We start from the raw sequence: 17,231 nt of genomic DNA on the forward strand, positions 1-17,231 counted from the left end.
ATGTCGTCCCCGGCGTCGACCCCCAGCCGCCGCAGCGGCCGGCGCGGACGGAGCACCCCGGCGCAGACGCGTAAGTGGCCGCCGAGGCGCGGGTCTGGGGAGCCGGGGCGCCCCTCGGGGAGCGCCTGCCTGCCGCCCGGCGCGGGCGTGTGCAGGGCCGGGCCCCCCCCCCCAAGACACACACACACACACATGCACACACACGCACATGCACACACACGCACACACGCGCGCGCGCCCACGACCGCTGACGCGCGCCTGCCGTGTCTCGCCCGTCGCCAGCCCGGAGCGACGATGCCCGGTCCCCGGCGTCGCAGCAGCGGCGGCGCGGCGAGGACTCGACGTCGACGGGCGAGCTGCAGCCCATGCCCACGTCGCCCGGCGCCGAGCTGCAGAGCCCCGCGCCCGCGGACGCCATGTTCTCCAGCCCCCCGCAGATGCACGTGCCAGGTGGGCGGCCTGGGGCCCCCCGGAGGTGGCAGGGGCTGGGGGTCGGGCCGGGGGTGCCGGGGCGCCGCGGTCTCTCGCCTAAAACGCCGGGCGCCCCCCCCCCCGCAGCCCTGCCCGACTTCGACATCAGCTCGCCCCTGACCTACGGCACGCCCAGCTCGCGCGTGGAGGGCACCCCGAGGAGCGGCGTCCGGGGCACCCCCGTGAGGCAGAGGCCGGACCTGGGCTCCTCCCGGAAGGGGCTGCAGGTGGACCTGCAGTCGGACGGCGTGAGTGCGGGCGTGCCCGGCGCGCCGTTGTTTGGGGGGCGCCGTTCGGGGGGCTCCTCCGACGCGGCTGTCGCTTCCTCTGCAGCCAGCCGCCGAGGACGCCGTGGCCAGCGAGCAGTCCCTGGGCCAGAAGCTCGTGATCTGGGGGACGGATGTGAACGTGGCGACGTGCAAGGAGAGTTTCCAGGTGAGGCGGGGGACAGTTTCCAAGCGCTCGGGATGCCCGGGGGTGGGTTGCGCGGCTTTCTGGCCCGTGACGTCATCGTCCCCCCTGCAAAGTGCGCGCCCCGTTAGCCAGATCGCCGGCCCTCTGGTGTTCCCTAAGAAAATCATGCCTGATTGAGACCCAAGCACAAAAGTTTGTAAGTCTCCAGCTGTAGTACCTCATGGTGTTTCGCTAGCAAAGATTTTTTTAAAAATGTAAATGATGGAGAATGGGCGCTGGTGGAGGGATGGGTACTGGATCACTGGATAACTGAAACCCAAGCACAAACGTTTGTGAGTCTACAGCTGCACCTCGTTGTGTCTCACTAATAAAAATAAGTAAATAAGCAAATAAATAAAAAGGAAATCAAGCGTGTGTATTATCTCCAATTAGGGGCATACTATCTAACATATTTGGTTTTTTTTTTATGTTTGGCTTATCTTACGCATTGAACTTGCTTTTCTCCCTCCCTCAAGAGATTCATTCAACGTTTTATCGACCCTCTGGCTAAAGAAGAAGAAGATGGGGGCATCGATATTACTGAGCCCGTGTATATGCAGCGGCTTGCAGAGGTAACCGCATCCTCTTACTTGCAAGTTCAAAGAATTCGCTTTGCAAAATGAGCAGGCTATGACTGTGGTTTTTATCTTGCAGATTAATGTTACTGGGGAGCCGTTTTTAAACGTAAACAGTGAACACATAAACTCGTTTGACAAAAATCTATACAGGCAGCTCATCTGCTACCCTCAGGTAAGGAATTTGCTTGGACCCTGATAGATTAGTTAGCATGAAGGAATATTTCTGGAAAGCCAGATTTTCTGGTCAGTGAATAGTCCATGCTTCCAAAGCACACAAACTTCTTAGAAAACCATGTTTCATTTTTTTCTTTTTTTAATTTTTATTAGTGAAACACCATGAGGTACAGTTGTAGAGTTACAAATTTTTGTGCTTGGGTTTCAATTATACGATGATCAAGTACCCATCCCTCCACCAGTGCCCATTTCCCACCATCACGGGTCCCATTATCCCTCCGACTACCCCCACCCACCCTGCCTCTGTGGCAGGGCATTCCCCTTTGTTCCCTCTCCTTTTGGGAGTTGTGGTTTGCATTAGAGATTTTGAGTGGCCATCATGTTCAGTCTGTAATCTACTTTCAGCATGCGTCTCCCATCCCGAGCAGGTCCTCCAGAGACTCTTTACTTGGTGGTCCCTTCTTTATCTCAGCTGCCTTTTCCTCCAGCATGTGAGGCTGGCTTCCAAACCGTGGAGAAAACCTCTTGGTTCTTATCTCTACTATTCTTGGGTGTTAGTCTCCCATTCTGTTACTTTATATTCCACAGATAAGTGCAATCTTTCTGTGTCTTTCTCTTTCTGACTCATTTTTCTTAACATGATGCTTTCCATGTTGATCCACTTTTACGCAAATTTCGTGACTTAATCTTTCCTACCAGCTGCGTAGCATTCCATTGTGTAGATGTACCAAGTTTCTTTAACCAGTCATCTGTTCTTGGACACTCAGGTTTTTTCCAGATTTTGGCTATTGTAAACAGTGCAACAATAAACGTAGAAGTGCAGATGTTGTTTCATCTCCAGAATATATCCCCAAAAGTGGTATTGCTGGGGGCTTGGTTTCTGATTTTTTGAGAAACATCCATACTGTTTTCCAAAAGGGCTGAACAAGTCGGCATTCCCACCAGCAGTGAAGGAGTAGAGTCCCTCTCTCACCACATCCGCACCAGCACCGGTTGCTCTTGTTCTTTTGGATGTGGGCCAATTAAGAGAACATTTTCACACTTACGATTTCTGACGTTGGAATGTATAGTATTGTCAATCTAGTATGTCATTAATTAGCAATATTTGTTGCTAGTATGTGTAAAACGACCATGAATCTTAGTTGACAGGTTTGGTCATTCCTTAACATGTTACTTTCTTTTAGGCTTTTTAACTTTTAAAATATTCTATGACTTTGTTACATACTTTGTTATACAGTCTCTTGCACACAATATTAATTGTAAGTCTTTTTCCTGTAGACTTACGACCAATTTTTATTGAAGAAGTTCTTAGCTATAGGTGTCTTTCACCAGGATTTAGACACAAGCAGTCTTGGTTTTAAATCTTCATTTTAGTGGCCCTGACTGAAAATCAGTAGTTACATTATAGCTGTTGATTTCAAACAGAGGCCCAAAGGACTATCTTCCTGTGATCTGTTGGCTGTTCTGGAACCTCGGTGAGAATGGCTGTTTCATTTGGAAGAAACAACCCCATATCTTGGGAGATCCTCACAAATGACTTCTAGCTAAAGGAATCAGATTGAATTTTTAGGCACCAAAATAAATAAAAAAGTAAATATTCATTTTGCTGCTTAACAGCTATGTTGACTTTAGTCACGTTCTTTGATTTTTTCAGAGGCCATTTCCTCATCTGCTAAACAGGGAACAAATGTTTACAAACTTGAAAGAATTTTCCTATACTTCATTATGGAGAAAAAAAACAAGACTTGAAAAAAATCCCCAAATCCTTCATGTTATTAATTAAAAGCCAAAAATAAACCGAGGCACTTTCGTGTATATAATCACATTTAACAGAGATGACAATATGCAGAGAACTGAGATAGCTCGTTATACCCACTTTGAGCGGCAAGTACGTGGTTATAATATAGGGAAATACTTTTAGATCACGGTAGGTGCTTTTATACTCTTTTTTTCTTTTCTTTTTGGGTCATACCCAGCGATGCACAGGGTTACTCCTGGCGGTGCTCAGGGGACCATATGGGGTGCTGGGAATCGAACCCGGGTTGGCCGCATGTAAGGCAGACGCCCTACCCGCTGTACTATAGCTCCAGCCCCCACTTTGTTCATTTGGATTTCTTTTCTTTCCTCCATTTTTCCTTATTCTCCCCTCCATTCCTCTTGGTGATTAACAGGACTGCGCCTAACAGTGCTAGGGGGTAAGGAAGTATTTGATGCTGGGTGTCTGATTCGGGGCCATGAACATAAATGACACATGTGGCACCACTTAACCTACATCTCGGTCCAGAATGCTTTATTAAGTTTAACCTTAAAATAGGATTGTAAACCCAGTTGGACGTTCTTATATTCCTGTCTTCGTAGGAAGTTATTCCAACTTTTGACATGGCTGTCAATGAAATATTCTTTGATCGCTACCCTGACTCAATCTTAGAACATCAGATTCAAGTAAGACCTTTCAACGCATTAAAGACTAGGAATATGCGGAATTTGAATCCAGAAGGTAACTTTTTGTTTGTCTTGTTTTGGGACCACACCCAGCAATACTCGGGACTTACTCCTAGCTGATTCAAGGGGCCACATGGGGTGTTGGGGATATCAAACCTGGGTTTAAATGAACAGTGGTGAGGGTCGTAGAGATAGTGTGTAGAGCAGGCAGGGTGCTTGCCTTGTGCACTCAGTTCAACCCCAGCACTGAATATGGTCTCCCAAGCCCCACCAGGAATGATCCCTAAATGGGCCCGGGGTGTCGACCTAAGAAAGAGAAAAAGAATGGTGGTGATAGTAAAGGTGAGGAATTACAAAATAATAGATTCAGTTATCTTATATGCTCCTGAACTGCTGCTGTGCCTTTTTTTAACTTAATTGAAATTACATAAAAAATATTTATTGGCGGTTACATATCTTAAGGTGAGCTTACCCAAAAACAATGTTTTCAGAAACGTTCTGAATTGTAGAAAAATATAAAATATTCCTATAATGACTCAGGAAAGAAATCTATCTTGAAAAGTAAAATAGCAGAAAAATTGTGCTGGAGGGACTGGAGCAAAAGGGCTCTTGCCTTGCACGCAGCCACCTGGTTCAATCTCATGGTTGCCAAGCCCCACCAGGAGTGATTGATCTCTGACCCAGGACTAAAACCTGAGGACTGCTGGGTGTAACCACCCCACCCACTCAAAAAAGGAAAAATCTGGAGGTGTTGTGTCCCAGATAGAAAAAGAAAGCATCAGCCTTGGATGGGGAAAAATTCATAGTAAATAGGAATGTGGGTTACGGTAAGGATTTACTGGAGAACAGAAAGAAATCGTATAAGCAGAAACAAGTGGACTCTGGTGGGGAAAATGGGCCACAGCATCAGTATTCTACGCGTGGAGCTAGAGCCAGTGAAAGAGGCACATGAGTGAGGGCAAATGGGTGAGATCCCTGTTGGTGAGAACCCAAGGGAGAGAGGTCCATCAGATTTGAAAGTAAGGCACACTGGACAGAGCATGATACCCTGGCAATCCGACCCAGCCATCCCTACCTGCCTAACAAGGTTCTGCTCTACTCGATCGATGTAGAGCTACACCTTCCCTGGCCCGGGAGGGAAGGCCTGGGGAAAGCATGTGGATGCCCTGTGAGCGTTGTTTGACCTCTCTCCCCCCTGCAGACATCGACCAGCTCATCACCATTAGTGGCATGGTGATCAGGACATCCCAGCTGATTCCAGAGATGCAGGAGGCCTTCTTCCAGTGCCAGGTGTGCATGTACACAACCCGGGTGGAAATTGACCGAGGTCGCATTGCTGAGCCCTGCACCTGCGAGCATTGCCACACCACCCACAGTATGGCACTCATTCACAACCGCTCTCTGTTCTCCGACAAGCAGATGGTATGTCCTCTTTGGCATGGGTTTGTTTGGGTTTGGGTTTTTTGCCTTTATTCTTCCCTTAGTGTGTTCTCGAAAAACAAAATTCAATGAAATTCAGTGTGTCCACTTGGACCCCTGAACCATGCTTTCTAAGTAGCACATCTGTTTGGCTTTGTTTTTTTGGGTTTTGGTGGTGTGTGTGTGTGTGTGTGTGTGTGGTTTGTGGGTTTGTTTTTGGTTGGGTTTTTTTTTTTTTTTTTTTTTTTTTTTTTTTTTTGCTTGTCTGATGGTGAGTTTTGTTAGCAGCTTATGGCCTGGAAACTTCAAGCACCCTGGCATTAGTTATCCTTCACTGATTTATCAAAGGTGAAGTGTTTCTGTAGGAAATATTTAAAACTAAAACGTGTACTTAATATCAGATACCAGTAAAACATTAAAAATCAGTACAAATTACTTGACTAAATTCTGGTATTTTACAACTTGTTCAGGTAAAGAATGGTTGTATGCGTCTTTCATTTCTTTTTTGTTTTGGGGCCACAGAAAATTACTCCTCATGGTGCTTAGGGGACCAAATGGAGTGCTGGGGACCGAACCCAGATTGGCCACATTTAAGGCCTACCTACCTGCTGTACTATCACTTCAGCCCTGACAGTACTAAATCTTGTGTAGAGAGTTTTGAAAATACAGTGGAGTTAATATTGTGTAGAGAGTATTGAAAATACAACTTATCAGTGGAGTTAAGGTTCATTTAAGATGTATTCTCATCTAATGTTGGCACAGAGTAAAGGAACAAGTGTAGCGTGTTGACATGGTGCAAAGAAGTAGAAACACTGTGGTGGTGGCCCTGGGTAACTTCCAAGAAGTGAGGAGGGAGGCCTCTCCCACTCTGGAATGCCTGGGATATCTTAGTCTGGAGAAAGACTGCCGTGAGCTCCTGCACAGTGCAGGCCTTAGGTCTTAGCAGCCTCACCAGGCAGCTGGCAAACTCTGCCTGTGCGCGCTTGTTTGCACAGTGTGGGAGAGATCTCAGCCTCTGGGTTTCTTGGGGAGCCAAGGACTCCCTAATCCCGAGCAAGGGATTGCTCTTTGCAGGAAAGGAAAGTCAGTTCTAGGCCTTCTCCAGACCTTTCTGTATGCAGAAAAATAATTTCAGGCAGAGACCAGCAGTGAAATGCAAACAGCTTTTCTTTGACAGTTCTGAGGAAGGGGAAGGGAAACGAGGGAAAAGCCATAGGAGCAGAGCAGTTCCCTGAGAGCTCAAGAGAGCCCAAAATCCACTCTCAGGAAGAGGAGGGTGTTGTGTGCACAGGCAAGGCTTTCTTAGGCTGCCCCTGCTCTGCCTAGGGAAGTCTGTTGCTAGGATGCTTGCCAACAGGGAGAACCGGAAGCAGTCGATGGTCTTAAGTGATACTCCTTACTTGGCCTTTGTTAGGTCCTTCTGGAGTTTCCCAATAAAGAATCCCACCTTCCCTGGCCTGCAGAAGTGCCGTGCCTGGCAGTGTTCAGGGATCAGTCCTCATGGGGCTTGGGGGACTATAGAGGGTGTTGGAGGTTGAACCCAAGTCAGCACTGTGCAAGGCAAGCACCCTACCCGCTGCACACAGTGTGGGTCCTCCCCACACCCCTCTCCTTTCTGACATTGTCTCAGCCAAACACCAGCCTGTCTTCGGATATGCTATTTGTCCCCTCTCTGTGAGAAGAGACTTCTGTTGCAATCTGCAGAACCTAGACAGAAAGCAGAATATGGTGGGTGCTCAGCAGATCAGGTAGCACTGCAGTATCCGCCCGTTGTTCATCAATTTGCTCGAGCAGGCCCAGTAATGTCTCCATCGTGAGACTTGTTAGCTGTGTTTAGCATATTGAATACGTCACGGGGAGCTTGCCAGGCTTTGCAGTGCAGGCGAGATACTCTCGGTAGCTTGCCGGGCTCTCCGAGAGGGGCGGAAGAATCGAACTCAGGTCAGCCGGGTGGGCATGTGCAAGGCAAATGCACTGCCCGCTGTGCTATCGCTCCAGCACTAGCAGATGAGGTACACAGATCTAAACTCATGCGACTGGACAGATAAAGTGTGGGGTTGAGGCTCAAGCCTTGCATGTGGGCATGTCCTTGTTCGATCCTATCACCACATAGAATCTCTGGCAGCCAGGAGTTATTCTTGAACACATCTGGCTCCAAAACTCAAAAGAGAAAAATTAATAGATGTATTTCACAAGTCTCTGCGAAATACAGTGGCCTGAAGAGATACATGGTGCCTAACCATGAGCCTAGAAATTTGTGCTTCTCCACCTACAAGCAACTTCCTTTTCTTTCTTTTTGTTGTTGCTGTTGTTGTTGTTGTTGTTGTTGTTGTTGTTGTTGTATCTTATACTTTCTGGTTTTGCTGAATTTTCTGTTATCCCTTTTCTTTCAGATCAAACTTCAAGAGTCTCCTGAAGATATGCCTGCAGGGCAAACCCCTCATACTGTGGTACTTTTTGCTCACAATGATCTTGTCGACAAGGTTCAGCCTGGGGACAGAGTGAATGTTACAGGTACGAAGATAAGTTGTGTCAGTACGCTAGGCAGTAAGTCACTATTGGTCGTATTGGGGACCAGGTAGCGTCAGCGATCAAATCCAGGCCATACGCCTGCAAAGTATGCATTAGAATGAACTTTTAACTATTATTTCTTTGGCCCCTCTTGCTGCTTTTGAGGAAAAATATGTATTCTCTCAGTTTTTAGAACACTGCCAATAATGATCTGCCCTCTATTAAAAGGACAACTTTAATTTTTTCTTAAGGTGAACAGGATACAAGTAATGATCTGCCCTCTATTAAAAAGACAACTCTTATTCTTTCTCAAGGTGAAAAGGAAAGGTCATGAGGCTGGAAAGATCGCACAGCAGTGGATAGGTCACCTGCACATGGGCAGCAAGAGACAGGAGTAACCTCTGAGCATTGCTGGGTGTGGCCCAATCTCTTACCTCGCAAAAATATATAATTTTTTTAATCTAGTCATATTAGATTAAACAGATCGGGAATTTTTATTACACAGACTGTTCTTCGTGTGAACAGATTATGGTCAAATGGCATTTGTTTGAAGTCATCTATTTTACTGGCAATTCACTCACAAAGTTTCTGTTAACATATTTTGTATCTGTGCAGTAGTTTCTAGAGTTTCTTTCCCCCAAATACCTTCAAATGCATCACTCATTAATTTGCACTTTGCAGATGAAAAAAACTAAAAAAAGATTAAATTCTGGACCAAAGATTTCAATGCAGTTTGACAGCAGAACAGGGACTGCACATAACCTCATTAGAAGGACCCATTTGGGGTAGGGAGGTAGCACAGGGTGGTGCTTGGTAGGACTTGACCAGTAAACCAGGTACTCACACCCTTTGATCTGTATTCCAATTCCAACACTTCTAGTTTGAAGTTCAAAGATGATTCTTTAAAAAATACATGAAGCTGGAGTGATAGTACAGTGGGTAGGGTATTTGTCTTAAATGCAGCCAACCTTATAGCCCCCCATGTACCACCAGAAGTGATTCCTGAGTATCACCTAGGGTGGCCTAAAAATAACAGCCGGGGGGGGGGGGGGGGGATAAAAATGAGATTTGTTGTTGTTGTTTAAGATTTTTTTTCTTAGAAAATAGGAAAGTTTTTCTGGTGGCAGGGTTGAGCCTCCTTTTGCATTGGGGGCTTGGCAAGGCAAGTGCTATCTGACTTTTATTTGGGGGGCAGTGAAAGTGGGACTCTCGGGCATATTCAGAAGCTCCAAGGGTGGGGCTGGATCGATAGCACAGTAGGTAGGGCATTTGCCTTACATACGGCCGACCCGGGTTCGATTCCCAGCATCCCATGTGGTCCCCTGAGAATTGCCAGGAGTAATTCCTGAGTGCATGAGCCAGGAGTAACCCCTGTGCATCGCCGGGTGTGACCAAAACATTTAAAAAACAAAGCAAAAACCAGAAGCTCCAAGGGGCTCACCTGCAATTCTCAGCCAACCAGACTGTCAGTTGAGTGCAGGAGCCTGAGGATGAGCCCAGGTCACACTTAGCAGGGCTCAGTGATAGCAAGTGGTCACAAAATAACACATTTTTAGCTCTGCCTTTTTCAACTTGGCTTACCCCTTCAGTGGGCTTGAGTCCTCGCCTGTGGGCATTAAGGTGTATTGTGAGTTTCCACTCTTAGCGCTGCCTGTAGTGTGTAGTAGTGTATTGAGCCCTTGGCGTGGTTGTGCCCTCAGGCATCTATCGAGCTGTTCCTATTCGACTCAATCCAAGAGTGAGTAATGTGAAGTCTGTCTACAAAACCCACATGGACGTCATTCATTATCAAAAAACGGATGCAAAACGTCTGCATGGCCTGGATGAAGAGGCAGAACAGAAACTCTTCTCGGAGAAACGTGTGGAATTGCTTAAGGAACTTTCCAGGAAACCAGATATTTATGAGAGACTTGCTTCAGCCTTGGCTCCAAGCATTTATGAACATGAAGATATAAAGAAGGTAACTGAAACTTGTTTTTTTTTTGGTTGGGCCACATCTGGTAATAACACAAGGCTTACCCCTGACTCTGTGGTCTGGACCACTCCTGGTGGTGACTCGGGATCCTGTGTGCCAGGAATCAAATTAGACTTGGCTCCATGCAAGGCAAGTGAATTAACCCTTGTACTCTCTTCAATCCCAAGCATGAGTTTTATCTCTATCTTGAATGTACATGTTTCCAAGTGTAAGAGAACCCACATGGAGTCAGAATAGGGATTTACTGTAACCCCATTCTGGCATGGTGGTGAGAGCTTATGTTAAGAACTGTTCTCCCTTCCCATCCTCCCTTTGTTCTTGAGGGAGCCTTATATCCAGTGGTGCTCCTGAGCTATTACTGGTTCTGTGCTCAGGAGTTACCCCTTCCAGTACTCGAGGGACCATATTTAGTGCTGGGGATCCAACTGGGATTGGTTTGATGTGAGGCAAATGTGGGTTGTTTTTGGGGTTTTTTTGTTGTTGTTGTTGTTGTTTGTTTGTTTGTTTGTTTTTATGTAGGAGTGTTGCCATTTGTTCAGCCATTAAGCTGATTGAATTGGGCATGAACTCCACATAACTTTTTTTTTATCACCATGAGATAGAGTTACAAAGCTTTCATGTCTGAGCTTCAGCTATATATACAGTGATGGAACATCCATCCCTCCACCAGTGCACATCCCAGTCCTCACCCTGCCTCTTTGGCAGACAATTTCCCCAGTACTCTCTAATTTTGGGCATTATGTTTTGCTGGAAATTTCCTACCGTCATTCAAGTCTACCTGCCAGGGGCAAAAGCTAGATAATTTATTTTCCATTGCTCATTTTGAATATCATGAGGGCTCGCACGGCCGTGATTGCAAATGTAACTTTCTAAATTGTAAATGATTGGGTTCCAGAGACATCTCTGTATGGCATTAATCCACTTTGGGATTCGATTGTGAGTCTGTCTCTGGGCCAGGGTTGTTAGTGCATGAAGATGGCACCTGGAGGCAAATTGTGGGTGTGACAGCCAGTCTACTGGGTGGGTGGGGACCCAGGGAGGGGGCATCTTGGAGATTCAGTCCTGGAATCTGAATACCTGGGCCTTGCTTGTGAAAGCTCTTGGTCACTGGGATTCCATCTGACAGGGCAAATGTCTTAATCCCTATCTCTAAGCCAGTCACTTAAACTTTTATACCTTCCTCTTTTTTGTTGTTTTGTGTTTGGACCACACCAGCAATGTTCAGGGGTACTCCTGGCTCTACACTCAGGAGTCACTCCTAGCAGTAGTCAGTGAACCGTATGGGATGCTGGGAATCAAACCCGGGTCCACCCCATACAAAGCAAGTGCCTTACCCGCTGTTCTATTGTTCCCATCCCTTTGGATTTCTTTATCGTAATTACTTTATAGAGTAGAATTTTAACTTTCCGTTAAGCGAAAATGAAAGAATGTTTAGGTGTGTTTATTTGTTTGTTTAGGGAATCTTGCTTCAGCTCTTTGGTGGAACAAGAAAGGATTTTAGCCACACGGGAAGGGGCAAATTTCGTGCTGAGATCAATATCCTGCTGTGTGGTGACCCTGGGACCAGCAAGTCCCAGCTGCTGCAGTATGTGTACAACCTGGTCCCCAGGGGTCAGTACACATCAGGGAAGGGCTCCAGTGCAGTCGGCCTCACCGCATACGTAATGAAAGACCCTGAAACAAGACAGCTGGTCCTGCAGACCGGTGCCCTGGTCCTGAGTGACAATGGAATCTGCTGTATTGATGAGTTTGACAAGATGAATGAAAGCACGAGATCGGTACTGCATGAAGTCATGGAACAGCAGACTCTTTCTATTGCAAAGGTAACACTCTCCGTTCATTTTTGGTTGGTTTGGCTTTGGGGCCACACCCAACAATGAATGCTCAGGAATTACTTCTGGCTCTGCACGCAGAGCTCACTCCTACAGTACTCTGCAGACCATTTGGAATGCTGCAGATCAAACCCAGTTCAACTGCAGAGCTAACTCCCTAACTACTGTACTATCGCTCTGGACCCACATTTTCTATTCTTAAGTACAAAATGAGCACCTGTGCACCTACAATGTTACCTTGATTTTTTTAAGTTTGAGCATCTGGTAGAGACTTCATACTAGATTCAACTAAATGTGGATATTTTCTTTAGGATCCCCCTATCTTTGCCAAACACAGTAACAAGAAGTCTCATGATGGAGACGTTACTGGGCCCGCTCGAGCAAATCGGTGAACAACGGGAGGACTGTGACTGTGACCCCCTATCTTTGTTTTTGAGCCATACCTAGTGGTGCTTAAGGGCCAATCCAGCTTGGGAACTAACTCCCTATGGTGCTTGGGTAGGGGGACCTTGAGGTACAAGGAATGGAACTGCCTCTCTCATAGGCATGCATTCCAGTCCGCCCAGCTATCACTTGCTTCAGGATTCCTTTTCAGCTTTTTCTTGGTACGAACCACTGCCATGTAGTATTCATGGAACTTGAGTTTGTCCTGAATATCATGCAGGGGGTTAACTTCTGAAAAAGATACAATTATAGCACGTATCTCTCTGAAATCTGGCCATTGGCATGAATCCAAATAAGGCATTTTCCCCAAGTGGAACCATTGGATTCGCCTTTCCAGGGCCAGGTGACTCCTACACAGATAGGGGCATGCCAGGAAATGAAAGCTCACAAAGTTCCTTTCAGCCTCGAGGTGGGGCTTCTAATTTCACTGTTTTCTCTGCTAGGCTGGGATTATTTGTCAACTTAATGCACGCACGTCTGTCCTGGCAGCAGCAAATCCTATCGAGTCTCAGTGGAATCCAAAAAAAACCACCATTGAAAACATTCAGTTGCCTCACACATTGTTGTCAAGGTATGAAACAAATGTTTTCACTTTGTTTATCTTAAGATTTTTCAGAATGAGATTTAGAAAAGGAACTATTAAAATGCAGTAGCCAATATCATAAACTTTAATACAAGTTTTCAGATTGAGTTGGTTATGGATCTAATACTCATTTTCAGAATTTATTAGGTGATTTCACCTTAATACCCTTTCAGAAGCTTGTCAGTCAAAACTTTCATCTTCGCTTTAAAGGCACTATTACAAGTCAGTGCAAGGATTGAGCAAAGAATATAACTTCACATAGGAAAGGCTCAAAAACTTGTAGCAGATCTATGTAATCTGCACTGAACTTCGCTCTTCCAAATGTCGGTGTATTTTATAAATGAACTTTAACTTTTTCCCTCAAGGCACTTGGAGGGGGTTCTCCCAAACAGTGCTCAGAAGGCCACAGGGTCCCTCTAGGCCAAGAGGTCCTTCAGTTCGCCAAGGATGCAGTGATGCTCAGGACCCTCCAGAGCTGTGCCCAGCACATCTTGAAGGACCGTGTGCTGGGGGTTGGACAAGGGCTGGCCTCATGTAGTGCAAGTGCCTTAACTCCTGCACCGTCTGGCTCACTGGGAGGATTCTTTCTTCGACCCAACTGTTCTAGGCAGACTTAAGAGCCCCAAGAATGGGTGCCCTACTGGGGCTAGTAGGACTGCTTCAAGAACCACCTGGGAGCTTTTTAAGCGCTTTGAAGGTTGTGCCTCTTTCTGCAGCCCTGGCTAACACATACTCATGATACATTAGTAGGTAGCTCCAGACCAGTAGTTCTAGGGAGACACACCTGGCAGTGTACAGGGGCCATATGAGATGCCGGGTTTGAACCTGTGTTGGCCGCATACTAGGCAAATGCCTTCCCGCTCTTCTCTCTCCAGCCCAGGCTAGTTCTTAAATTACACTTGGAAGTATGCTGGCATCTGGACTTAGGAAACAACTGCTTCTGTATTTTTTTCAGGTTTGATTTGATCTTCCTCATGCTAGACCCTCAGGATGAAGCCTATGACAGGCGCCTAGCTCACCACCTTGTGGCCTTGTACTACCAGAGCAAGGAGCAGATGGAGGAGGAGTTCATGGACATGGCTGTGCTTAAGGACTATATTGCTTATGCCCACAGCACCATCATGCCTCGACTGAGTCAGGATGCCAGCCAGGCTCTCATTGAGGTAAAGCTTTTTTTTTTTACTGAGCCCATAACCAAAAACTAAATTATCTGTATAAGTTTAACATAAACTTAGTTTTTGTTGCTAGCCCAATAATACTTGTTTCTTTAAATGAACCCTTGAAGGTAGAAATAAAGGTGTCTAAGGAGGATGTAAGGCACGTTAGTCCCCCTGCCTTGTGTCCTGTTACCCTTGGGGAGACGACCACATGGCCTCCGCTGCCTGTCTTCCATTCTCCTTCAGACTTCCACTACACCCAATTAAGGAACTGAGACACAGAGGGGATCAGTACCTTTGCATGGAAGGCAGGCAGGAATTCCACTTGGTTAACAGAATCCTCACTTAAAGCCCCGTTCTGAAAGGAAGGGTCTTGTTACTCAGTTTGGTTTTTCTTTGTCTACCTGTACTAGGCATATGTAGACATGAGGAAGATTGGAAGTAGCCGGGGCATGGTTTCCGCGTACCCCCGACAGCTGGAATCATTGATTCGCTTGGCAGAGGCCCATGCCAAAGTAAGGTTTTCAAACAAAGTCGAAGCAATTGATGTTGAAGAAGCCAAGCGCCTGCACCGGGAAGCTCTGAAGCAGTCTGCAACTGACCCTCGGACAGGCATTGTGGACATATCGATTCTCACCACAGGTCCGTGGAAGTGGACGTAGAAACACATGCACATTATTGAAAGTAGAAACATACAAATAACTTCATATTAGACAAGGAGTCTTTGGGAATGTCATAAGAGTTGTTGTCAAAAACCTACGCTTAATCTCTGATCAGTCATGAGTGTGATGCCCATTTAAAGATGTAATTCATTTCTTAATGAACTTAGTGTGCTCTCTGTACAGATTATGGGGTTGTTTCCCAGAAAAGTACCCAGCCTTTGGCTTATAGAAAATTAGAAACAATTTCCAAGTTCCTCGTGGCTTTGGATTTAGCGTTTAGCCATTGTACTGCTGTTACATGACGTTCTGGGAGTATTTAATGGGAATTCAAAAACTTTCTAGTAAAATTTAAAGGAACAAATAATTTTCATTCATTTCTTTTACAATCAGGAATGAGTGCCACATCTCGAAAACGGAAAGAAGAGTTAGCAGAAGCATTGAAAAAGCTGATTTTATCTAAGGGCAAAACACCAGCTCTGAAATACCAACAACTTTTTGAAGATTTTAGGGGACAGTCTGATACAGTAAGTCTTCATAAGTAATTGTTCTCACCCAAAAGTGCCTGGGGGTGGGGCGACTTGGGGAGGGGAAGTCTGGCTTGTTGATCAAGGGTACCTGCCATAGCAGGATCATATCCCAGTCTTTTGAGCTATTTTCCTGGCCCTTTCTGGGTTTGTTTGTTTGCTTGTTTTTTCGTCTGTGACCTTTCGGGTCACAACTGTGATGCTCTAGTTACTCCTGGCTCTGCACTCAGGAATTACTCTTGGCATTGCACTGGGGACCATGTGGGATTCTGGGAATCAAACCCAGCTCGGATCTGTGCAAAGCAGACACTCTGCCTGCTGTGCTATCATTCTGGCCCCATCCCCTGTTCTTTAACTAGCCTGGCACTTTTGATGGTAAATATACTTCTGTTGTTGTTGTTTTGATTTTGATCAAAATCAAAAAAACATTAGCACCCTGCTTGCTGTACTATAGCTCCAGCCCCTAAATATACATCCATCGTGAACATGGATGGCATTCTGTTGCATGCATTTAACATTCTTAACTAGTTGGACAGTTAGCGTGCTTGTAGATTTTTGTTATTATGCTATATATGTTTGTTTTAGGAATAAAATACGGTGCCTTTTTGTGAATAAGCAAAGATAAGTTTTTCCATGACAATCTAATAATTAAGTGAGCCAAATTCATCCCTTTGGTTTTTGTCTTGTTTTGAATTTCTTTATTGGGGGTTCAGAGGCCATACCTGACTCTGCCCAGGATTGATTCTGGCAGAGTTCAGGGAACCTTCTGGCAGAGTTCAGGGAACCATGTAGTGCCAGGGATCAAGCCTGAGCTCCTGCCCTGCCTTTGAACTTTCTCTCCAGCCCTTTCACTCGTTTTCTAACTCCTCACTTGCCATCCATGACTGCAGTGGGCAGAAGAGACAGTGTGGGGTATATTTACCCTCTGGTCCTTCGTAGGTAAAGTTTGACTTCCCTGGCTAAAGCATAAAAAATGTCTGTGTGTTTCGAAAGAAAAGAGACTGGTGGGCATTTACATAGAAATCTTGTTTGTAATGTAAAGGATGGCTTGAAGTATGAAATGTTTTGTTTTCTTCTCCTCCCCAAAGGCTATTACCAAAGATATGTTTGAAGAAGCACTTCGTGCCTTGGCTGATGATGACTTCTTGACAGTGACTGGGAAAACTGTTCGCTTGCTCTGAGGCCCTTGTCAGCAGTCCTGTGTTCTGCTTGTCTCTTGTTGGCGCGGCATACTTGCATACATATGCAACATCAGTCAGTTCTTAACATCACTTTTTAGCTCCAAAAAATGTCCTAGCCTGAATTCATTTTTCATAGGAAACTATTTTTGTTTTGCAAACACTTTAAGTGAAAATGTTGTGCCAATTTACAGAAACATAGAACAAATACAATTCTAGCAAAAGGGCTTCTAATCTGTATATAAACACAATTAGCTTAATGTCAGTCTTTTTGGAAGGTGGCTGACTCAGTTAAAGTTTTTATGCTAGGTTTTGTAATGCACTCACCCGTGTTCTTGAAACTACAATTATGATAGAAGCCTCACTCTATGGGCATATCAGTCTATGCTATTTAATGAGGGACCACAGTCTTAGTCCCAGTTGCAACTTCAAAGTGTTATTCCTTCCAAATGCTTGATCTCGCAATTCCTATAGGAAAAAATGTATACTTGAGAGTAATTAGGTAAGTTTGGGTGAACTTCTGTTACTTTTTCCTACTGTATAAAATTTTACTAAATAAAGGATGGAAGTAATGATTTGTCAAGTGTTTGTCATTAAGAAGAAAACATTCAGGGGCTGGAACAGCTACAGAAGGTATCAACTATGTCTTTAATAATTTCACTTGTATCATTTGTCATCTTGTTCATCGATTTGTTGGAGCAGGTGCCAGTAATGTCTCCATTTGTCCCTGTCATGTGCTAGTGTAGCCCAATGGTGTATTGGGGGCTCTTTCTGGGTCAGGGGAATGAGGCCCGTTTTTGTTACTGTTTTTGCTATATCGAATACGCC

The 17,231-nt window shown here is 45.5% G+C and overlaps 1 protein-coding gene and 1 non-coding gene across 2 annotated transcripts; both read left to right on the plus strand.

Moving 5' to 3' along the window:
* MCM4 (minichromosome maintenance complex component 4) lies at window positions 1–16,910 on the plus strand. Its single transcript, XM_056112423.1, has 16 exons — window positions 1–70; window positions 283–450; window positions 559–719; window positions 805–906; window positions 1,401–1,496; window positions 1,579–1,674; window positions 4,035–4,173; window positions 5,320–5,540; window positions 7,931–8,051; window positions 9,749–10,008; window positions 11,481–11,846; window positions 12,743–12,870; window positions 13,838–14,045; window positions 14,453–14,681; window positions 15,092–15,225; window positions 16,314–16,910. Exons 1-16 carry the CDS (start codon window positions 1–3, stop codon window positions 16,404–16,406), a joined length of 2,592 nt encoding a protein of 863 aa, XP_055968398.1. The 3' UTR covers window positions 16,407–16,910.
* On the plus strand, window positions 3,050–3,185 carry LOC130023224 (small nucleolar RNA SNORA2/SNORA34 family). The gene has a single exon (XR_008792426.1). It is a non-coding gene; the product is annotated as a small nucleolar RNA SNORA2/SNORA34 family (small nucleolar RNA).
* Window positions 16,911–17,231: the final 321 nt, after the last annotated feature.

This window comes from Sorex fumeus, unplaced genomic scaffold (genome assembly GCF_029834395.1).
Source record: "Sorex fumeus unplaced genomic scaffold, SorFum_2.1 ptg000002l, whole genome shotgun sequence".
Lineage (NCBI taxonomy): Eukaryota > Metazoa > Chordata > Mammalia > Eulipotyphla > Soricidae > Sorex > Sorex fumeus.

Bases quoted from the DNA above. Each gene is read 5' to 3' on its own strand.
- MCM4 (XM_056112423.1), top strand. From the start codon at position 1: ATGTCGTCCCCGGCGTCGACCCCCAGCCGCCGCAGCGGCCGGCGCGGA. The intron at 4,174-5,319 runs GTAACTTTTTGT...TCCCCCCTGCAG, and splicing joins GCGGAATTTGAATCCAGAAG to ACATCGACCAGCTCATCACC. The intron at 15,226-16,313 runs GTAAGTCTTCAT...TCCTCCCCAAAG, and splicing joins TTAGGGGACAGTCTGATACA to GCTATTACCAAAGATATGTT.